This window comes from Ailuropoda melanoleuca, chromosome 19, assembly GCF_002007445.2.
Source record: "Ailuropoda melanoleuca isolate Jingjing chromosome 19, ASM200744v2, whole genome shotgun sequence".
Classification (NCBI taxonomy): Eukaryota; Metazoa; Chordata; class Mammalia; order Carnivora; family Ursidae; genus Ailuropoda; species Ailuropoda melanoleuca.
The window spans coordinates 10,724,531-10,749,238 of record NC_048236.1 but is presented as its reverse complement, the minus strand read 5'-3'; the positions used below and the strand labels follow the sequence as shown (position 1 = coordinate 10,749,238).

The 24,708-nt window shown below is 39.6% G+C and overlaps 1 protein-coding gene across 3 annotated transcripts in view; it reads right to left on the bottom strand.

Moving 5' to 3' along the window:
• FBXO9 (F-box protein 9) overlaps positions 1-24,708 on the bottom strand; it is a 43,646-nt gene that overhangs the window by 1,680 nt on the left and 17,258 nt on the right. For all 3 annotated transcript variants that reach the window (XM_011229566.3, XM_034647909.1, XM_019803471.2), the window contains 10 exons: positions 21,804-21,959; positions 19,515-19,572; positions 18,036-18,135; positions 15,654-15,784; positions 14,560-14,674; positions 12,252-12,370; positions 11,936-12,026; positions 11,160-11,255; positions 10,718-10,811; positions 8,797-8,948 (listed from right to left, as the gene is read on the bottom strand). In XM_011229566.3, the coding sequence (XP_011227868.1) occupies positions 8,797-8,948; positions 10,718-10,811; positions 11,160-11,255; positions 11,936-12,026; positions 12,252-12,370; positions 14,560-14,674; positions 15,654-15,784; positions 18,036-18,135; positions 19,515-19,572; positions 21,804-21,959 (1,112 nt within the window). The remainder of the gene's footprint in view (positions 1-8,796; positions 8,949-10,717; positions 10,812-11,159; positions 11,256-11,935; positions 12,027-12,251; positions 12,371-14,559; positions 14,675-15,653; positions 15,785-18,035; positions 18,136-19,514; positions 19,573-21,803; positions 21,960-24,708) is intronic.

The window sequence follows — 24,708 nt, the reverse complement described above, 5'->3', positions numbered from 1 at the left end:
AACCTGTGGCAGCATCTGGGGACGCCGAGGACATAGGCATGGTACCTGTGAACCTTCTGAGTTCTTTCTCACCATTTTGAGGGCGGTGGGCAAGTTCCTCTCAGTTATGAGTTTTTGTCGTCGTTGACATTCAAGCTCGCCATCTAAATGGCATTCCTTTACAGGGCAGGACAGCTTGAGCTGGCAGACGGTTATGCCTGGAGCCCAGTCGAGCTGGCATGTTTGTCCAGAGCCCAAGTGAGCTGGCAGAAGGGTCTGCGAGAGCCCAGCCCCCCCAGCCTTGCAGAACACAATTCCCTGGTGGAAAAGACATGTCCTGCAGGAACTGGTGGCCGTGCGCACAGCGCCCTCCTATGGCCAAGATGCGGTACTGCCAAAACACTGAGGTGCACTGGTCTGTCAGTCTGGTTTTGTGTAAAGCCTATCGCTAGTGGGGATCTTGGAGGCCAAAAACCCGCAAGAATTGGTGGGTATGGGTCGAGCCTTTAAAGGCTTTTAGAAGTGTTCACACCTCAAGACGACTCCCAGGATGGGATAAGTTGGTTGTGAAAGAGGTTAGCCTGGCCCTAGTCACCTACCAGTCTCCAGAAACTTTTCAGGCAACAAGGTACACTGTACAACACACACAGTCCTCAGCCCCACGGCACATCCCTTTCAGGTATTGGTTCAGCCCAGAGAAAGCCAAAGGCTGAGCGGACAGGATGCCTAAATTTGAAAGGGTCAAGCGTGTCACCTTCTGGCACACCTGCTTGTTTCATGCCTAGGAACTACAGTCCCCCAAGTTTTAGATAGCTAGCAAGAACGACAGAATCTTCCTAAGCTTATTTGTGTCCTGAAGAACTCGGCTTGGTAACCATCAGGCTGGGTGCCCCAAAAGAAGGCTGATGTGGGTTAATTCTGTTACTAGGGTCCTACCAACCCGCTGCCAGCCCTCAGAGGAAGCACGACCTAGAAATACAGTGGCCATTATAGGGAACGTTCCAATTAGATAAGATCATTTAAGAAGTAGACCTGAAAGCACAGGTTCCCAAATTAAACAGAACGGGAAACCCATTTCATTGGACATGCAGAAGCCTCCGGAAGGTTTCAAAATTCCAACACAGTTTCATTGAAAGATTTTTTTTTTAAAGATTTTATTTATTTATGTGACAGAGATAGACAGCCAGCGAGAGAGGGAACACAGCAGGGGAGTGGGAGAGGAAGAAGCAGGCTCACAGCGGAGGAGCCTGATGTGGGGCTCGATCCCATAACGCCGGGATCACGCCCTGAGCCGAAGGCAGACGCTTAACGACTGCGCTACCCAGGCGCCCCTCATTGAAAGATTTTATTGCAAAATTATGAAAAATTAAAAAGAGAAAAAGGTACCTAATACAAGACTGTAAGACTGGGTACTCATCTGAATTTTCTTTCCCCCTCTGAAAAGACTACACAAACATCAACAAAATTCTGGCAAGTTAATGGCTTTAACAGACACCCTGTTATCCACCTTCTAAGCAGGGCCCTCCTATGAGCCCCTCCCAGAGGGGGATGCGAGGCCCTACAGAGGCCTCTCCGAGAAGCAGAGGGATTTTCTGATAAACTGCTACACTATCCCTTAGACAGTCAAGGGAAAACTGGCAGATACCAGATCGTCCTGAGGGGATCCTGGAAAAACTGCCAGAAGGTAGCGAACGGTGAAAATTCTTACCAGAATCTGCTCTTCCAAATCTCTGCCTGCCCAGTCAAGCAGAAAACAAAATCACACTATCTTTCCCGTCTAAATCCAGACCCACTGGTTACTGATCCCTTCTCTCCCAGGGACAGCTACTGCCTTCCTGCTTGTCCGGTTTTGCATAACTGGGCTTAGCTTTCTGCCTGCTTGGGACATGCAGGTTGTCGGTTTTTTCTTCTGGCCATCACTATGAGTGATTCTAGATCTGGGGAAGTTGGTATCCTCCGTACCCTCCTTGGTGATCCACCTTTTACCCAACGGAAGCTACTCAATACGGCCAAAAATAGAAGTTAGAACGATGTACCCAGAGGGGGAAAAATAGAACGGAGGATACTACACTTGGAGCAATGTCTGATGCCATGTAAGTTCCGATCCAGAGAACTGGACTGTATTGAAGGCAATGGTCCTTATGTTACACATCTTTACAAACCAGAAATGCAGCTCTCTAGGCAACTGAAAGTTGCCCTATTCCTTTACCTATCCCAAAATGTCCCGTTTATCTCAGACAGCTGGTACATTATTGGCCTTAGGAAACCAAATTTCTTCTAGAAGGAGCTTGCATGGTTCCCAGTGCTTTTTAAATCTAAATGTTCAATGTTCTACCTGGTCTTCTCCAGTAATTCCTCAGTCCATCTCTTTAATATGCAAACGTAAGAAGATGATTCTTATCAAGAAAAAACAAAATGGGCAAAGTCATTTGGAACTTGACTTACCAAGGACAAATACAAAGCTTAAGTGTCTTCTCCAAAGATGTATATAAAGAAAAGCTTTACCCATGTAGCCAGGTAACCTCAATGTATTCCATCTACAGAAAAACAAACTCACATTTGACTTTGATAAATCCTGTTTTACTTTACAGCAGGATTTTCAAAACCAGCTATAAGGTCTCTCAGTCCTACTGTTCACACGTGTCTATACATGTGTGTTTCAGTTATGTGGTACTCTCTACCTTTGGATGGAATCGCTAAAATGAATTTATAAAAGAACTGTTCAGTGGGTTTGAAGGCAAGTGCCTGTAAGGATGAGCATTCTAAAAATCATAACGTCAGAGACAAACCCAGATGTTTAAGTGCATGTGATCCAGGAAAATATTCGATGTAAAAGCTAGATTATGGTTGATGGTTTAATTAAAACAGACATGTTTTTAGTTATCAACATTAAATATAAAACTTATTCTACCTGAGTTTACTAGCCATATAAATTCACGTTTTCTCTTCTAAGATGTGTCCACACAAAACATAATAGCTTAGGATAATGGATGACTGTCTAATGTTTCATAAAGTATTTGTAGGTAATCTAAACATAATTCAGGACAAATTAAGCAAGACAAAAGTTTATAAATGAGCTTTTCAGCAATATTTGTCTAGTTTTCCCAAGTTTTTTTTTTTGATAGCCTAAAACCTTTAAGTTTACTGAGTTAGGTTAAATGATGAATTTTCATTAAATATCTAGATCATTTCCAAATAAGATAAAGTACAAAAACAATCAGTAAACACAGATTTATCTACTTTTGGCTTCATATTACAGAAAAACTAAAAGATTTAAACATGCTAACACTACACTGAAAAACGTGAAACAGCACATGCTTCTAGAGCTTTTAAAATGTATTCATAAATATGCAAATTTTAAAAATGCTAGTCTAACAGTTCAAAATTGCTCACTTCTTAGTTTTCACTAGAAATTAAGGTTTCTAATATCTTTATATACCAGGAAAGCAGGATGTGTTTTTTATTAAATAAGGTATGAGATAGATATTTTTTATTGAGGAAAAAGAAAATAAGTTTGTCCTCAAACGAAGAAAAAAGAAAAGAAAAAAGAAAAGAAAAGAAAAGAAAAAAGAAAAAAACCAGGATGTAGAAAAGAGGTTGTAAAAGGTTTGTGGAAACAAATCTTTGGAAAGGAATTCTAATGTGTGGTCAAGCAGGTTAACATATTTTTAAAAAACGAGTTTTAATTTCAAAGATGGTACAAAATTAGAATTTGGTTTCTGTTAAAAAACCATAGTTTTCCTGGACTTTGGTCTGCTTTTGATAAGACTGCAGTTTCATAAAAATCTGTAATCCTACTTATTAGGCAAGTGCTTTAAAACCTTTTTAAAATTTTTTTGACAAACTTCCAAAGGACCTGTTAAGCTAATGAGGCTTATTTCGCTATAAGTGAATACTAAGCCTCCTCTGTGGCACATGTGGCTATAGTCCACTCTGTGTGCACATACATGGCCCCTGGTCACCAGACTTGCCCTCCTGATATCCTTGTAACATGGGAACAGCCTGCTTCTAAACTAAAGACACTGAAATGAGTGAGCACTGACTGCAAATTAAACACACACTTACGGAAACCCAAGATGGCCTGGTTCTTCCTGGCTCCCTAGCAAATCCCAAATTTTAATTTTTGCATTCCTTCATCTACCACAGCACATTGACAAAGACTCATATCATAAACAGACATTGACAGACTTCTATACAATTACAAGAACAGTCTACCAGCCCTGTCTGACCTGTTTGGTCACTACCACTCACCATGCCCCCCCCAAACCTATTCTTGTTCCCAGAGGCCTCCAACCTCTACTTCTGGGCCCTTCGAACACTTGCAGCTGGACTTCATTCAACTGCCACTTAGTATGGGTGATCAATAGTTTCTTGTTCTTGTATGTGTGTTTTCTAGATGGGTCGAGATTTCCCCTACTGTAAGACTGATGCCCTCACAGGAAAAACTAACCAAAAAAAACCCCCAAAACTTGAAAAATGTGTTTCCCACTTGGGGTATACTTTCCACTATCCGCAGTGATCAAGACAGCCATTTCACCAGACAAATCACATGAGCCTCAACAAAAACCTCACAGACTTCTTGGAATTCTGTCAGTACACAGCGTTCTGCTGATCCCTTGTCGCATGCTCATATGACCAGCTACTGTCAGTCTCTAATGTCTTATGCTCCAGCCTGTCATCCATATTCAAGAAATCTTCCGGGATCCCAATTCAAAGAAACCTGTTGATCACAGTCTAGAGTTTGGTGACTGTATAAATAACGTCGCCAGAGGAAAACCACCCTCCAGCCCCACTGGAAAAGGACCTTCCCAGGCGCTCCTGCCCACTGACCCTGGGGCGGAACTGAAAAGGATTAAGCCTTGGGTACACATCACGCAGAGAAGGCTCCACCCCACACCTGGTCCTGTACAGATGCTGGAGACCTCCCCATCAAAGTGACGAGCAAGAGAAGTAGCTGACATCGAGGCAGTCTGCTTCCACCCCAGATGACGGATGGAGACCGCATACGCTAACTAAACGTAAACCCCTTTCTCCTCTCTTCCTTTCCTTCACTCTGGCATTGGCCTGGAAAGATAACACCCTCACCTGTATCTTCCAGGCCACCGCTAAGGGGGTGGGGGTGGAAGGGGTATAACCTCTGGAATTTAAAACAATCTTTTATTTCAGGCTAGGAGAAACTCTGTGCCTCTAACTTTTCACAAGCAAAATAAAAGATCTCATTGGTCTAATGTCCTAAATTTACACTGCTGAATTAAAAGAGAGACATTCATGATTCAGATTCACTCCTTTTATAGGTCCCAATTTCCTTGGTTAGGGTTACATAAAAATGAGGCTTTGATCAATTCTCGAAATTACAGCAAAATCCGCTGCTAAAGCAAAGCAGCAGCACAAAGATCCTTGGACTCTCTAGCCAAAGTTGTCCTTGATTATCTTTTAGCTGAGCAAGGGGGTGGGTATCTAGGTTGTGGCCAATACCACCTCCTGTGCCTGGATTCACACCTATGGGGAAGTTAAAAATTATGTAAGATCACTGAACAAGGCACTGCGCTTAAAAAAAAGAGGACTCCTTCAGCAAGGTCTTTCTTTGGTTTGGTTGGGTCTTGGGGACCATGGCTCTAAGTACACTCCAACTATTGGGAATTATCCTAATTAGAGTAATATAGTTAATAATAGTAAGAAAAATAATAAGCCACAGTAATAGTAATCTCTCTGGTGCATTATATTCTCTCGAAAGCTTTAAATGTATGTTCACAGCCACTTATCACCGGGCAAATTATCTCCTAAGACTGGAACATGAATCTGAAGCTGTGACCTGTAAATATCACAGATTAAGGGAAAGCATCATGACCTATGGGGACCGCACAAAGGATCAACAAAAGCTGTGAGAACTACAAAAGGGTAATTGAGAATTGGTGCTAATACCTTAAGCTGAGAGTCTGATCAAAAGGGGGAACTATTAAAAAAGAAAACCACAGGCCCAAAATGGCATCACTCAGAATGAGTTCCCAAATCAGGACTTAATACATAATTTAAATGAATTGCAGTTTCAACCTCCCTCAGAAACACAGTCTTAACTGGTCAGAAATTTATTGATGGGGACCCATGAGTCCGCCTCATGGGCCCTCTCCGTTCCCCAAAGGAAAATGAGGAGTTTGCATAAGACTCTCTGCTTTTCCCTCTAAGAGAAAGGGTCCTTGCCTGAAACAATCCTTTTCTTTTGCTAATAACCTTCCTGTCCCTGCTCTCCTTCTATAAAACTTTCCATTTTGTAAAACAACTCAAAGCTCCCCATTCACGATCGTTTAATAAAGCCAATGAGATCTTTAAATTTTACTTGGTAAAATTTTTGTTATTTAACAGGCACACTGTAAAAAATTTGAAAAATTTAGAAAAGTACAAAGAAAAAAATCACTCGTCATTCCACCACCAAATATAACAATGTGAAGTACCTAATATAACAATCTGAAGTACACTTGACCCTTGAACAACATAGGGGTTAGAGGTGCCAAACTCCCACACAAAAATCCACATCTAACTTTTGAGTCCCCAGAAACATAACTACTAGTAACTTGTTGACTGGGAGTCTTACCAGTTACAAAATCAATTAACATGTATTTTGTACGTTACATAATAATACACGTATTATGTACTGTATTCTTACAATAAAGCAAGCTAGAGGAGAAACAAAGTTATTAAGAAAATTACAAGAAAAATACATTTACAGTACTGTATTTATAAAAAGAAAATCCACATTCTAAGTGGATGCGTGCAGCTCAACTTGTGTTGTTCAAGCGTCAACCAAACCTTCTTCCACGCACCTCAACCTGTCTATTGAGCTTTTCTATTAAGATCATACTATTAGCAACTGCTTTTCATTTACCATTCTGACATATGCATTTCCTCACATTAAATACTCTTCAGAAGCCATTTTTAGTCCCCGCTTAATATTTCACTGTCTGCCTATACCACAATTTCCTTAATAATTCCCCCCCTTTCTTTTAATATTTTATTTATTTATTTGAGAGCGAGAGAGCACAAGCAGGAGGGGGGCAGAGGGAAAGGGAGAAGCAGATTCCCCAGTGAGCAGAGAGCCCGATGTGGGACTCGATCCCAGGACAGTGGGATCATGACCTGAGCTGAAGGCAGATGCTTAACCAACTGAGCCACCCAGGTGCCCCAATAATTCCCTTTCTTTTGGAGATTTACATGGTTTTCTTGTTTGGTAATTAAAAATAATGTGATAAGCATCTGCCTTTGGCTCAGGTCATGATCTCGGGGTCCCAGGATCGAGCCCCAAGTCGGGCTCACTGCTCAGAGGTGATTCTGCTTGTCCCTCTCCCTGCCTCTGCTTGTGCTCTCTTTCCCTGTCTCTCTCAAATAAAATCTTTAAAAAAAAAAAAACCAATGTAATATTGATTACATCCTTTGAACAGCTTCCTTAGAAATTCTAAGTAAAAGGCTACAGACATTTTAAGGATCTTGTTAAAATGTAATTTAGGAAGAATTATAATCCTAGAACAGAATCTAGTGACTTAATATTTGCATGAGCAATAGCCTCATCCCAGTGGGGAGGGAGGGGAAGCAGATGATAAATAATATTACTACAGCCTTTTATTTTTGTCCCCCAAAGGGATGAATAAAGGCCGAAAACTCAAGCGACTTTATGCATACAGTAAGGGAGTCAACGTGAGCATTAGCAGTTACAAATGACACCTATAATAATGTCCTTTTTTCTCCTGAAACATGATGCTTTCCATTTATTTGGTACTACTCTGGGTTTGGTTTCTTTCTATGAGAAGAAAAAAGAACATTCCACCGCACAATTTACTGAGAGAAGCAAAAAGGAGATACAGGACTGCTAGGTAAGAATGAAAAGAAAGAAAAATGCTTTCTCAGTTCTCAGGACCTTCCATACGAGTGGGGAAAGCAGGGAAACAGGCCGCAAAAGTTTTCAGCCCTGTGGTCAAGGTTGTGAAGTAGGTTAACAGAGGGTGGCCCCAAAATTTGTCTCTCAGAATTCTGGATTCTATTTTGGAACCAAGAGCTGTCGACCACACACCAATATTCTTTCAAACCTAAGAACAGCAAACCTCACCATCCACTGATCCACACTGCTCCTTTCTCTTCTGTGCTGCTCCTTTCTCACACATATTCTTCTGTTCCTGAATTACTCCTTACAGGTAAATCCTAACACAAAAAGCTTTAAATAGGAACCATCTAACAGATTTGGCTTTGAATACACAACATCTTTTTAGAAGAGTTACTGTAACTCCTTGCTACAATTTTATTAAAATCGGTGTATAATCCTGGAGGATATACCAACCGGAAATAAAGTAAAAAAAATAAATAATAAGAGTGAAATACAGGAGAAGAAAAAAGATTTGATGTTTTAAAAGTGCCTTGAGTAAGTCAATGACTAGGTAACGCACAGACAGCTTAGAGGTGACTGAGTACCATTCTGCTTCCAAGGTGGTGGCACCCATTCGCATTCCCACTCCCACGGGCACCAGGGAGCACCTCCTGGTCCACTCGCTTGCATGCCTGACAGAATCCTACCATTATAGAAAAGACGGTCACCGGCCACGGACCTCTCCGTGGCACCACCATCACACTGACAGCTGTCCACAGAAAGCATGGCAAACTCTGGAGGGGTCTACAGTGGCCTGTGATACTCTGTGATGTAACGTCATGGAACATAATGTGGTTTTATAATGTAACGTCAACTCTAAAGGCTTTAAAATCTATCAGAGTTTCCTAAGTCTGACATGAAGTACACGTTTATTCTGCAACTTTGGTATCTGTATTACATTCACCTACTTGTAAGTAACGTGACAAGAGTGATGTATCCAGATGAGTTTGTTGAATCTCTGGTGGCCACTGGAACACAGCTGGAGCCCCACGTGAAAGCTCTGGTCTGCTTCTTGTACGGGGACACGACGGAAATACCTGTATTTGTAGTCAAGTGGTTTCTGTAAAAGAAAGAGTGTGTGAACTAGCATGAAACCTCCCCTCACTGATACAAATAAATATTACAGGAATCTATTAGCAAGAGTGATACTAATAGTAACGTGATCTCTGCACACAGCAGAGGGGTCTTGGGTATCAAATGAGAAGGTGGATGAGTGCCCTGAAAAATGTTAAGCACTCTAAAAATAAGGTTTTGGGGCGCCTGGGTGGCACAGCGGTTGAGCGTCTGCCTTCGGCTCAGGGCGTGATCCCGGAGTTATGGGATCGAGCCCCACATCAGGCTCCTCCGCTATGAGCCTGCTTCTTCCTCTCCCACTCCCCCTGCTTGTGTTCCCTCTCTCGCTGGCTGTCTCTATCTCTGTCGAATAAATAAATAAAATCTTTTAAACAAACAAATAAATAAATAAATAAAAATAAAAATGAGGTTTTCTCTCCATCGTCAGCTCAAACACAATCATCCCAAGTGTTAAATGTGATTGTACATTGCTATTTAATGGCTGAAAGAATGAAGACTCCAGGAGGTCAAACAGGTTAACCAAAATTACACAGCGGTTGCAGAGCTGGAAATGAAAACTTCTGTCTTCTCCATGTAAACCTAGTATTTCCTTCTACTGAAAATATGGGAATTTTTAAAAAGGCAAAGTGATAAACTGGTGAAAGTTGCAGAAGCAGCATGGAGGAGAACTTACCTTTCACGCTAACAGTAAGAATCAACGAGGCACAGATGTGGACAAGGTTCATTAGAATCACACTTTTGCAAATACTGTTGCTAACAATACAAGAATGTTAACACTATGGTTTTACTGTATTGTACTCTGAAGAAAAAACTGGTACTCAATGAAGGAGCTCCTAAACTCTTTTATAAGACCTACACAACCAGGGCCTCACAACTCTCCAGTTCTGACCTCAGGAAACTCATGGCCAAGGCCACAGCCGTAGCAGCTACCTCTGCCCCTCAGACGGCTGCCCCAGATCCCTGGAGCCCACCTGAGGCAGGCAGAGAAGCCTGCCACCAGTGGCCACAAGGTGAAGGGACTCTGGTGACACCCTGTCCTAACCATCTGACACACGATGCCAGGGAAGAGAGGAGGATCGGATGTAAGGAAAACTTCTAAGACCTGTATTGATTATAAAAGCATTAGGCAAGTATTTATTCTAAGTACATCACAACTGAGTACTTGGGTATACATTTTTAAAAGCAGGAATGAAAAACTCGCATACAGAAAAGTTGAGAAAAAAATTAGGCCCTCAATGTGTTAGAGTTAAAAGTACTCTGGAATGTAATAATTCAACAATAGTTGCTTGCCATTTTTTTTTCCTTTTGTAAGAACAGGAAGAAGGACATTATCTTACTTCAGCTTATTTCCAGTAGAAACTGAAATTCTCTGTAAGAATATCCTTGAGAAAAAATTATCTATATGAGCTAACTTAGGAAGGAAATGCCTTACGATTCAAAACAAGAATAGCTAAACATATTCAAGTATAGTTTTACTAGTTATTTCATAGCACATTTTGGCTTTACATTTTCTAATGTAAAAAACCTGGACCAGAAAAGGAAATAATTTAGAGAAAAACAAGCTGATCCAATTAAAAATAAAACCCACATTTCAGAAAACCCTCCAGCTCTCTTCAGAGAGATCCTGTAAGTCAACATACGTTTTGTGTAACAGTATACACTACGAAACAGTATATTCTTATCCTTTCTAATCAAGAATGCCTGAATGAGTAGGGTACCGAAATAAACAGAGATCTTTTAATTCCAATCACATACCTCTTCTTTTTTCTTAGTTATCACAGCAAATACTTTGGTCTGATTGTCTGTATCTTGTGACAAGCGATAATGACCCAAAAGAATTGCATCCGTTCTAAAAATTAAAAAATACAATTTAAGTCCAAGTCTGTTAATCAGTTGTTACATGTATTTAATAACCTATTTAAATAATCTAGGAAGTAATGCGTTCTAATAGTGGCTACTCAACTTGCCCGAGAAGAATCAGCTAGGACGTGAGTAAACGTAGTTTGCTAAGGCTCCCAAGACCTACTAAAGCATATTCCCTACGCAGAGAGACCCAGACACTGGTATTTTTCACAAGGGCCCCTGCTGAGTGCTGTTTTCATCAGCCCGTACAAAGTTAAGGAAGCACTGGATTACGCTAACCTATAAGTAATCACATAAAATATGAACTGGATAGAAAACTATAAAAAGATACTACCTGGTATTCCTAGTTCTTAAACGAGGAACAATGGACTGAGGCTCCTCAGGGGTTGTCAACACCATCACATGGCCATCAGGGAAGAATCTTATGTACCTGTGTAAAAAGAAAAAGAACACCAAAAAACACCACACACACACAAAGTATAAAACATGTCCTTGTTTCCTGACACCTAAACCTGTTCATTGCTGTGAAATCAAATCAGAAATACCATGGGCCAAAAAACTGGCAAAACATTAAAACAAACATGACTGGCAACCTGTGAGGTCAGTGAAAAAGAAGTGAAGACGATCTGTTATCTTTCTTAGAGGGAGCTGTCGAACCTTCGGTTTTACTCCTGAATGAAAATAAATATACCTCCATTAAAGCTGTGTGTGTGTTTTCCCAAAGCACTAATTAAGGTCACAAGTGAGATCTGATCATACACAGTAGTTCACATGTCTACTTACTTCTTAAGGCCACGAACATCTGATGGACAGTAAGGCTGAACGACAGAGCACAAGCTAACTGAAAAGGCACATGAGTCCCACCAAAAGCAAAAGACAAGGAAGACCTCTAAAATGTAAAGGGATTCTTAGATTTAGAGGCTAGGAGGAATTAAGTAATTTGAATTAACCTCTTGGTTGAGTGCAGTTGCTGTTACAAAACTGGATAAAAAAACTGAGGGTCATTTTGTGGATAAATGCGAAGGCCACGAAGAACAGCTGCCCGGTAACTAATAAACTAATACTTGGAGAGAGAGAATTTTTCACTCACTCAGTTTACTACAGTTGTACCTGTAATATTCCACTTGGTGCCAGGCTCTATAGAAACCATCAAGAGACTGTTCCCCTTGACGAATATATGTCGTTTTACTGATATACACTCCTATAAAAAAGAAAGTTTAGGGTTTGTTTGTTTTTTTAAGTAGGAACATCAATAAAAATTTTACAGTTCCATTCAGCTAACATGTTTCCAGCTTTATTCTTATTGTGGTTTCCTTTAAGTATGATCAGAGTATTTAGGTCTGTTACAGAAAATTAAGACTGTGAACTTATCAAAATCAGCATGATAGACCACTATTTCTCCTGAGTTCTAAAGAGTTCAACTTACCATCAAACCGAACACGGGGCCTTTCTAAAAACATCTCTCTCCAGGATGTGTATGGAACAAGTTTAATACAGCTTCTGCCCCAAACTTTCAAGCAGGCCAAGCGCCATATCTCAGGGTCTCTAGTAAGAAAAGCATAACATCAATTTATAAAAAAGGCTAAGTTCCTAAACGCAGAAATATTTCTATAAGAATGTGATGAGCACCTACAAGGCACTGACCAGGGCTCTGGAGACAGACAAGGCAAAGGCCCTGCTCTTTTCCTCGTGGGAAAGCAAACAAAACTAAGAAAACAAAAGTTTCAGATAGTGTGCTCAGTGCAAAAACAAAGCAGGGTAAACAGGCAAGGACAACTGCAGTGGGGAAAGACTGACTATTTGAGATATGGTGGCTGGGAAAATACCTGGGCAGAAGCCACAGCAAGTCCAAGGCTTTTGGTGGGAGTGTGACTGGTACGACCGACAAGGATCACGTGGTTGTAGCAAACTAAGCCAGCCTCACAGGCTACATGATCGGAGAGGTGGTGAGGGGCCGGGGAGGGAGGGGCTTACAGGCTATTTAGGTGACATGGATGCCACTGAAGAGCTCTGAGTATGACTTATGTTTTTAAAAGATCACTCTGGTGGTCTGCTTTCGGGGAGCTCTCGGGGTGTAAGAACGGAAGCAGGCCACTGCCAATAACCCAGACCGGCTGTAACGGGCAGAACAAGACAGGTCCTTGGACAAGGGGGAAATGGTCAGACTAGAGATCTATTTTTAAGGTAGCACCAACAGGGCTTTGTGATGGGATCAGTGTAGAAAACTGAATATTGACAGGATTCTGATATAGTTCAAAATGTTTTTAACTCTATCTGTAACTTGAAATATTCAGTTTTAAAATATATAAAAACTACTCATTATCTGAGCCAGGCTCAGATTAACCACCTTCTTAATCTTTGCTTTTCACAATTTTTTTAATTTTATGAAAGCACATGGAAATTTTATTCCTGAAAATGTGCTTAAGAAATTCCTTTTTTTTTAAAAAAAAAAAAGATTTTATTTATTTATTTGACAGAGATAGAGACAGCCAGTGAGAGAGGGAACACAAGCAGGGGGAGTGAGAGAGGAAGAAGCAGGCTCATAGCGGAGGAGCCTGTCGTGGGGCTCGATCCCATAACGCCGGGATCACGCCCTGAGCCGAAGGCAGACGCTTAACCGCTGTGCCACCCAGGCACCCCCGAAATATTCAGTTTTAAAATATATAAAAACTACTCATTATCTGAGCCAGGCTCAGATTAACCACCTTCTTAATCTTTGCTTTTCACAATTTTTTTATTTTATGAAAGCACATGGAAATTTTATTCCTGAAAATGTGCTTAAGAAATTCCCTCTTGATAATATAAAAAAAAAGTTAATGCAATAACAGTTCTAGAGACTCTAATTTCAAGACTGAAATGTACCTGGTGATTAATGGCTTTGTTAAATGAAAGAGCACACAGAATGACCAAAAAACAAAGGCATCAAGCAATTCAAATATTTTACCCAAAACACAAGATTCCATATGAAATTAGAACTGTTTAAAAATACTGAATTTTAAGAACTGAAGTTATAAAAACAATTTCTAGATATTAAGGACAAAGTGTGTGTGTGTGTGTATACACACACACAAGATTTTATTTATTTGAGAGACTTAGTGAGCAAGAGAGCTTAAGCAGAGGGAAAAGTAGATTCCCCACTGAGCAGGGAGCCCAATATGAGGCTCAATCCCGGAACTCCAGGATCATGATCTGAGCCAAAAGCAGACACATAACCAACTGAGCCATGCAGGCACCCCACAAAGTATATATTTTTATGTAAAATATCCATGAAAGATTACCAGTCTCAATTCTATACTAAACTATGATTATTCTTCACATAGCAATATTTTAAAAGTATAGGATAACTTTTAATGGGCCAAAAGAATATTCTAGTGCAATCTAAATTTAAATCATTACCACTTCACAAGTTTAGAGTTATTGTGAAGATGACTTGAGCTTATTTTCCTAGCATAACTCTTTTTCCAAATCATCTAGGCTAACATGCAAACTACCTTACGGAAGTAATATGTGTGACTACATTTGTTCTACGTAACATTCTATACCCTGAAAACCTAGTGCATTCTAGCCCTTAAGGGGTAAGTGGTTTGGGAAAATCACATAAATACAGCTTAGGCAAAACTGTTCATTCTAAGTTTTTACTCAGAATATTACTCAAGTTTTTTTTAATCAAAACCGGCAACAGACCATAATTCTTTTATTACCACTGCCTGAGTTGTTTTAAAAAGATGAAGTACCTGGCACAGATATAGAATCCTCTGCACACCTGCGATAACTGCTCTAATGACCTGAGGTCCAAGTCACTAGACACCACCCATCGGAAGATGTACATCAGGACCTCCATTGGCAACACTGCAAAAGAAAATCATCCCTTCAGCGACGCTCCTTGGTTATTCTACCATCTCGTTCTCAGTGCAGAAAGCTTCAGTACTCCCAGACATTTGTGAATCACACCCTCAGTAGGGCTCAGAGCTGTGCACAAGCGTATTTAATTATCCAAAAGTAATAATGGTTTCTAACGTCAAGACACAAATTTTTCTTCAGTATAGAACAGATCACAAGCTACTTTTATAAAGCACCCTTTCCTTCAAAAGATCATTTTACCACTAAGGGATATTAAAGTAAATGTGTTATTACAATAGTCTGATATGTATATTGTATATTAAATTATGTATATATACATAATCCATATTGCATTTGCTAACGCTAAAAACTTATTTTCATCTCCTTGAATATTTTCAAGTGTCCTCCTCTGGAAAATCTCACAACCAATTAAACAACATTTAACATATGAAAAGAAAAAACATTCATTTTTATTAAGATCTTTTTATTTATTTTAGAGAGAGAGAGAGGGTGAGCACAAGCCAGAGGGGCAGAGGCAAAGAGGGAATTTCAAGTAGACTCGATAATGAGCGCAGAGCCCTGGGGCTCGATCTTACAATCTGAGCCAAAACCAACAGCTGGGACGCTTAACTGACTGAGCCACCCAGGTGCCTCAAAACATTCATTAATAAACATGCAGCCTATCTCAGGCTGAAATGCCTGATGATACCAGCCCTCCTCTAATTTTCTTGGCCGCTTCAACAACTCAGACACCCTTTTAGATCTTCACTGAATAAAGTAGGGCATCCTTGAACTATACTACAAACTCCTTTCTACTTCAGATTTTGAAAAGCTGATTAGTATATGCAAACAGTAATTATGACCAGCTCTCCCAACATACTTGGAACAAGCACAATTATCTGGCAAGTCATCTGGCCCTGTAAATTTGGAAAACTTAAAGCTAGGTGAAAGTGTGCCTCCCTGACTTTCAACCACCGTGAATTCATACCTGATATGTGAGTCTGATTGCTCTCCAGCTCAGGCTGACACAGTTTGAGCACAGACTCCTGAAACGTGAGCTGCTGCTGGAAGCACGACAAGAGGTCTGCCATCTTGCTGTCATCATCATTATCTTCCATGCTGAAAGAGGAGGGAGATGAATAAATTAAGTGCTTCCCTCCACAAACGTAGAGCTTAGAAACTGACTTTTCACAGTACTTTCAAATCTGCTTCAGAAAAAGTCAACTAACAGCAAACTGTCTTAACTACTTTTCTGATTTGATAAAAAGTTTATTCTGCCTCACAAAGGAGGACCATACCAAGTCTTCTGACGAAAAAAGCTTCAGCAATTTTCATTCTCACCCAGGAAGAACTAGAATTTTGGATACAAGTGTTGAGATTTAATTAGTCCATTTTATTGTAGAGATTTCTTGAGTTAGTGAAAAAAGATAATTTCAAACGATTTAAAAAAACTTATGCAAATATATTCCATACTAATGTGACTACAATCCATTCTAATTGGATAAAAATCAAATATACAGAGTCATCTGTGGTGCTTACTTACCAAGGGTTTTCTAACAGATGCGCCTTATCACCCTATCTTAAGAGAGGAAAATATGTAATTTAAAAATCTCAGCAGGGCCCACAAATCATCTACCAATCATCTAAACAAAAGAGTAGTTTAGAGTTAAAAAAAAAATCTGCCTTTAATTTTTGCTGAAATTAACCTTAAAAGCGATCAGACCTACAAAAAGGCCTAGATGAGGATGAGGTCCGAAGACCAGGAAGGGCTAATTATATCACAACAAAGGCACGTGTGGCAGAGGCTAGACAGGCACGAGGGCTGCTCTACCAGCATTTCACAGAAGGCAGAAAACAAGAACAAAGCCAGGAGAGAGACTTTCAGGGATTATTAGACCTGATAAGAAAAAAACAACTGTATCCTTCAAGAACTTTCGCTGCATCTGGGCTTGTACAAAGGGATAGGAGGGAAAAGAAATGCTTTGTTCACATTTTAATGTAGCCTTTTCTCAACAGCACCTGCATCTATTCACAAAACTGACTAAGAGCTGGGTCTAAATGCCCGCCCGAGTATAAAAAAGGCTTAGAAAAAGCCCACATGATTCGTTTTGAGTTTGAACTACCTCACACTGTTAAATTTCATTTGGTGAATAACACCGTTAACCTCCAAGTTCAAAGACTGACTTCATTGAGATGTTTTTACTATCCAAAGTTTGAGTGTTAATACTGTGAGTGGTTAAAAAAACACTGGCAATGAGCACGTTACCCGTAAAGGTAACTTAATTATTTCAGAATAGAGGTGATACCGTAACATAATGGTAATATTTTGTTACTAAAAACACTATATTCCTGTGTATTGCTCATTTCTTTTTTTTTTTTTAAGATTTTATTTATTTATGTGACAGACAGCCAGCGAGAGAGGGAACACAGCAGGGGCGTGGCAGAAGAAGAAGCAGGCTCCCAGCAGAGGAGCCCGATGTGGGACTCGATCCCAGAACGCAGGGATCATGTCCTGAGCCGAAGGCAGACACTTAATGACTGCGCTACCCAGGCTCCCCGTATTGCTCATTTCTAACCTGACATTCTCTCATAGGTAGAGACTCTCCTCCCCTCTAATATCGGCAAATTGAGCTTTTGGAGATAGATTAAGCCAAAACAATTTTATATAATTGGCCTGAAAATAACTTCATAAGTATTGGCTTCAAAATATGTTCTCTTGACCTTTGTCCATATAAAACTATCAATGCCACTTGATGACTTTGATGCAAGTGGCATCTATCCAAAGAAACACAACTTCTATTCGCACCTGGGCTTTTAAACAAATGTTACAGCCTTAACAATGTCCTCCCAAATATCTTAAGAGAATAATAAAGTCTTATTATAATTCAGCATTTTCTTAATAAAATGAGAAAACTTTAAAAAAATGTATAGCTTCAAACATACCAAAAAGGAGAAAAACTAGTTTGATGAAACCCCATGTACCCATCACCCAATTTCAACAATTATTAACATTTTGTCAACTTTGGCCTAATTATATTGTAATAGGTTTGACTTTTTAAAATAGGCTTCAGAAAGCTGAAATGTGTCTTTTAATTTATTTTCAATAATCACTGCTTTTTATTTTAAAAAAAAACTCTTGTCACCTTATCTTTGTTACAGCTGTTTAAAATGTGCAGTTCTATATTTTAATCTTAAAATTTCCCTAACTAAAAAAAATTGCTACAACTTTATAAAACAAGTCTTTATACTAAAGACTATATAATTTAACAGAATTACCACCATCTTCTTATCACGTTAAGAGTCAACAGGGCAAAGACGCTTAACTTTTAACAAACTCTATGTATTACTGTCTATCGAATTATATACGCACTAGCTGTTTCCAACGCCATCACCATCTGGAGACCGGGTATAAGTAATCTTGAACTCTATATCAGGTACAAGCTGCATAGCCCTACGATAAAACTTGATGGCTAAAAGAAGAAATAAAGCTAAATTAGCTATGACCACACATTTTTGTCATTTCCTTTGATTACCCGTAACTGTGGTTTAATTTGGTAACTTTCTTTACAAAGAGCCAAATTCCTTTTTTCTATATGCAATAGTAGTTCGGTGAACAAACTTATTTCCAAGGCTTCCTACTCAGAAATAACCTTTCTTTCTTCTAAAGCTAACACATTATAGCAGCTTAAGGACGTCGTATTTCACTCTTTGCTGTTAGCCCTTCCCACCTTGTCCCTCAGCCTCATGCTGTTAGAAGCGATCTTACGTGGTTGTCTTTCTTCAGGCTTGGGAGATGCAAATGCTGCAGCCTCAAGAAAAACACTTTTAAGCAACCTTTTCTTTCTAGGATGCAGAGTTGAGGATAATCAAATGCTTCCTACTAGGCAGAATAAAGAGCTTTTTTTTTAAATTTAACCCTCAAATCCAACTTCCTTTAGTCCAGCTGCCTATTATTTAGCTAAATAACCTTTAAAATCTATTTTCTTATAAAGTTCCTGGCCAGATGGTTTAGAGCTATGATATTTAGTAATCCCTCCCACAAAGCTATACAACAGAACATGAGACTGCAGAAGTCAACTAGCTCTTCTTCCCTCAGATGGACTCTATTCAATTGAATATATTCTGCTGTGTTCTATCACTTTGGGTGAATTACTGTACACTAAATGGAGATGAGACTCTCACAAACTAATGAAGACTGTGGAGGGATTTCACCATTTGGGCTCTTTTAATATCTCAGTAAAAATATCACTAGAATAAACTAAAATGTAGTAATCCTGAAAATGTTATTTGGGGGACATTTTCAAGTGATTCAAGCACAGGCGTTTTCCCCATGCCCCAGTTATTAGCTTTATTATCACAAAATGAAAGCCTACTTACACATCTAATACGGTAAAATGCCCCATCACTCTGTTTATGCATTTCTAATGAGTTAGTAAGAGACAGTTAAAGCTGAAGGGTATTCCCTTTGTATAAAATGTAAATTAGAAAATATGTATATGTTCCTGAAACTATCTTTTATATTCCCCTCCTCTGAAGTAATTTTCACCCATAAAAGAATACACTACTTTAAAATGAGAAACAATTATTTTAAGACTTTAATAATGAAGAATTAATAAATATTACAACCTAAATGTTGACCAATATGATGATGTTTCACAGCAATATTTTTTGAAAGAGGTTATATAGAAATACAACGTTTAGTTTTGATTTGGTAGAAAACAAATTCAAATATAGGGAGACTGACGTCTATATACCAAATATATTAGTTAAAAAAAAAAACTGTTCATTAACTAAGAGTTGTTATTCAGAAATGTCATGACCACATGACCTTGGGCCCTGAGTTTTTTACCTTCATAGAGAGCTCCATTCTGTTCTTCTTCTACTGCTTTTAGGAAGAGTTCTCGAGCCTATAAAAATAGTGAAATGCAATTTTTGAAAGTCTGTATTAAAAATGAGTATGCGTGGCAGGGCAGCCTTTCCAACAAAAATGCCAGAACAATTGGACACCCACAGGCAAAGGAATGAACCATGGCCTAAACCTCATATCTTACATAAAAATTAACTCAAAAACGGATCATGGACTTAAACAAAATTTTTAAGGAAAAAAATTTTTTAAATCTTGGAGACCTATGGATGGGCAAAGAGTTCTTACACTTGAACCCAAAAAGCACAATCCAAAAAGGGAAGGTTGATAAACTGGATCTCATCAAAATTACAACTTTTGCTCCAGGAAATACCCTGAGGATGAAAATATAAGCTACAAGCTGAGAGAAAGAATGTACAAGCCACTTACTCCATAAAGGACTGTATTTAGAATAAAGAACTCTCAAAACTCAACAAACATAAGCAATGCAATTAGAAAAGACAACATATTATACAGAGAGGAGATAAAGCTGGCAAACAGCGCATGAAAAGATACTCAACACCGTTAGCCATTAGGGAAATTAAGATCACAGTGAGGTATCACTACACACCTACAGGACAGCTAAAAAGGATGACAGCACCAAGGGCCGACGAGGCTGTGGAGACGGTGGACCACGCAGACACTGCTGCTGGGAGCACGAAATGGTGCAGCCACCCCGGAAAACCCCTGGGCAGTTTCTTTGAACCAAATAGGCACTTACCATACAAACCAGAAATTGCACTCTTGGGCCAGAGAAATGAAAACTTACGTGCGTGCAGAAACCTGCACATGAATATTCACAGCAGCTCGATTAATAGCCAAAAACTGGGAACAACCCAAATGTCCTTCAACTGGTGAACAGTCAAACAAACTGGGGTGTACCCACACCCTGCAATACCACTAAGCAATAAAAAGGAACAAGCTACTGTTATACACAAACCTGGATGGATCTCAGGGGAATTCTGCTGAGTGGAAAACGCCCATCTCAGAAGGTTACATACTGGGTGATTCCATTTACGCAACACTTCTTGAATATCAACGTTATAGAAATGGAGAAGAGATTAGTGATTGCCAGTGGTTAGGAATGGTCAGGGAGTGGTGGACAGGAGACAACTATAATGGTGTAGAAAGAGGGAGCCCTGCGGTGCTACCATGGTCTGTATCTTGATCATGGTGGTGGCTACAGGAAGCTACACATGTACTAAAACTGCACAGAACTATTTATATACATGCACACAAAAAAGTCCGTACTCATGTCTATTTCCTAGTTTTTGATATTGTACTATAGCAATGCAAGATGTCACCACTGAAGGAGAAAGGGTGAAAGGTACACACGAACTTCCCTGTACCTATGTTTCTGTAATTATCTTCAAAATAAAAATTAGGGGCGCCTGGGTGGCTCAGTCGTTAAGCCTCTGCCTTCGGCTCAGGGCGTGATTCCGGCGTTCTGGGATCGAGCCCCACATCAGGCTCCTCCGCTATGAGCCTGCTTCTTCCTCTCCCACTCCCCCTGACTGTGTTCCCTCTCTCGCTGGCTGTCTCTGTCAAATAAATAAAATCTTTTAAAAAAAATAAAAATTAAAACAAAATGACTATGGAAGATCTTAGTTATCATGGTGATTTCAATAATTTAATGGCAAACTGCTTGTAAAAAAATTTGTGTAAAGATGACAGCCTCTTTGGAACAGGAAAAATGGAAAAGTATGCTGTGCCAACTTCATGTAAGTACTAAAAAGAGCTGAACAATTAGATAGCATTCCAATTTCTTTCAGTGCAGGCACTTCCAAATTTTCCAGAAGAAGGAAATAATTACTGCATGATTATACATTTGCTCAACTCAAAATGCAACAAAATACTGCATTAAGACCTTTACAAAGGTGTTAACATTTGAACAAGTTTTTTCTCTTTTTGGGCCTCTGCTAATAAATTCAGAGGTTTCTTTTAGAAACCAAATGAATCTCAGGGATCTATAAATTGCCAAAACAGTTCCATGAAGACACTGTACCTCTAGGAAGAAGCCCATGAGGACTGGTGGTATCATCCAAAGTACCTAGAAGTAGTTAGTAAAGGATGACATACGGGTATACTTTTGCACGTGAGGAAAAATTTTGTAAGTTATGTGCTTATAATAATCACCAGAATACAACTATAATGATCACTTACTTAACGACTCTGAAAATTCTCATGTGCAATTTTAAAAAAAAGTTACTTTGTCACAATGTCCGTAATACTTAACTTTTCTTCTTTTGCCAGTTCTTGCTTTCCTTTGGTGTCTGCTGCTTTCAGTAAAGAGCCTTTTGTTGCTCTGCTAGGCCGAGTTTCTAAATTGCTGGAGCCTACACCTGGAGCAAGTTCAAACATCCACTGAGCTCGGAACATCTGGAGCTGTGCCTAAGGAAAGAAAAGGACTTCAGGGCTCATCAAGGAAGAGAAGCTCAACCCTGGACAATGCATCAACAGGTCCAACATCAATTTCCATATAAATACATATTCTAAGACTAGAAAACATGGTCTTTTAAATTACTAAATTAATAGCCATTCAACACGTTATCTTCTAAAATAATGTTCTGCTTAAATCTTTTAAGAAATCATGAAAAGTTGCCTAAGTTTGTCTATATGGGAAAAATCTAATGGTATAAGAAAACCAAGGTCTGGTTAGAGTTGAAAATGTAAGCCATCACCTGGGGGCTGAACTTAGAAGCTTTCAAACATTTGTTTACCTGGAATACATCATCTCCTAGATGTGAAAAGTACTGTTAAAAATTCTGTAGTTGAACCCAAAATCTTTCTTTTTTTTTCTTTTTTTTTTTTTTAAAGATTTTATTTATTTATTTGACAGAGAGAGAGACAGCCAGTGAGAGAGGGAACACAAGCAGGAGGAGTGGGAGAGGAAGAAGCAGGCTCCCATCGGAGAAGCCTGATGTGGGGCTCGATCCCAGAACGCTGGGATCACGTCCTGAGCCGAAGGCAGACGCTTAACCACTGTGCTACCCAGGTGCCCCCCAAAATCTTTCTTTCAAAAGCATTCTCTTTTAAAAAAGCAAGTATTTTCTCTTATATATGGAATAAAAATTGTTAAATACAGAAAAAGTGAAGTTCCCCTGCATGGTGGACTCCACTGTGCTGCCCAGATCCCTTCAGGAATGAAGGCCCTGATGAGCCCAACTGCTGGGACTGCTACGAAAACAGCCCTCAGCTGCCAGCCCGTTCGGCAGGATCATGCCCCTTCCCAGGCAATCACGACCCAATGTCTCATCAACAGCTGATAGAAGTCTGAAAGACTCTGGTCCCTCCATACTCAGAACTCCTGCAGAATTGGCTAGGGCGGTCCATTAAGACGGTACAGCAGCTCGACTTCTCCCTTTGCCCACTCCAGCTTCCTCCCTCTCCCCATTCCATAGCTGTGGGTCCCAAAAGCAATCCCTAGTACACATCCCTCATCATAGCCTCTACCTTAAAGTCTGTTCTCTAGGAACCCAACCTGAAATACCCCTCCTCCCAAAGGCCATTATCAATGCAACTGTGCATATTATTCCTAGATTTTTTTGAAGAGGCATATATAAAATATCTAAGTTTTTAAAATAATTTTTCTTCCTATTCTGAACAGTTTTGGCTCCCATGCCCCTACTTCTAACACAAAACATAGATTTCTGCCCTACAGAATCTTTAGTAACACTGAATGTCTGCTAGATGATACATTCCAAATAAGTTTTATAAAGCTTATAAATACGTAAGATATATTAATGTAATTTACAATGAATATTTTTCTATTCCAATGCAGAAGGATTTGCCCCATCCTCTTAAATGACTGCAGTGTATTTCACTGTATGAATGCACCATTACTTAATACAAGTGACGGATATTTAGGTTGTATTGTTTTTTTCTTATAACAATGCTATAATAAATATTTTTGTATACTTGTATTTACTTGGTTTCCTCATTATTTCCTTAAGATTAATTTTCTAGAAATAGAATTGCTTGATCAGGGGCGCCTGCGTGGCTCACTCAGTTAAGTGACTCTCTGATTTCAGCTCAGGTCATGATCTCAGGGTTGTGAAATCCAGCCCTGCACTGGGCTCCCTGCTCAATGAGGAGACCGTTTGAGATTCCCTCTCACCCTCCGTGCCCCTCCCCCCAACTCAAGTACACATGCACTTACCATCTTTTATACAAAATAAATAAATATTTAAAAAAGAATTCCTTGCTCAAAGGGAATGCATGTTTTTCATTTTGTTCCATATTGCTAGTCTGCCCTCCAAAAAAGCTGTAGCAATTTACACTTCATGTGCACTGCTTGAGTGTTCTCAAAGCCTGGACAACAATGGGAGTTGTTCACCAATCTCATTAAGAAAAATCTCAGTGCACAGCCAAGGAAACAGTCAAAAAAACTAAGCGACAGCCCACGGAATGGGGGAATATATTTGCAAAGGACACTACAGATAAAGGACTGGTATCCAAGATCTACAAAGAACTTCTCAAACTCAATACACGAGAAACAAATAAACAAATCAAAAAATGGGCAGAAGATATGAACAGACACTTTTCCAATGAAGACATACAAATGGCTAACAGACACATGAAAAAATGTTCAAAATCATTAGCCATCAGGGAAATTCAAATCAAAACCACACTGAGATACCACCTTACGCCAGTTAGAATGGCAAAGATAGACAAGGCAAGAAACAACAATTGTTGGAGAGGATGTGGAGAAAGGGGATCCCTCCTACATTGTTGGTGGGAATGCAAGTTGGTACAGCCACTCTGGAAAACAGTGTGGAGGTCCCTTAAAAAGTTAAAAATTGAACTACCCTATGACCCAGCCATTGCACTACTGGGTGTTTACCCCAAAGATACAGACGTAGTAAAGAGAAGGGCCATATGCACCCCAATGTTCATAGCTGCATTGTCCACAATAGCCAAATCATGGAAGGAGCCGAGATGCCCTTCAACAGATGACTGGATTAAGAAGCTGTGGTCCATATATACAATGGAATATTACTCAGCTATCAGAAAGAACGAATTCTCAACATTTGCTGCAACATGGACGGCACTGGAGGAGATAATGCTAAGTGAAATAAGTCAAGCAGAGAAAGACAATTATCATATGATTTCTCTCATCTATGGAACATAAGAACTAGGA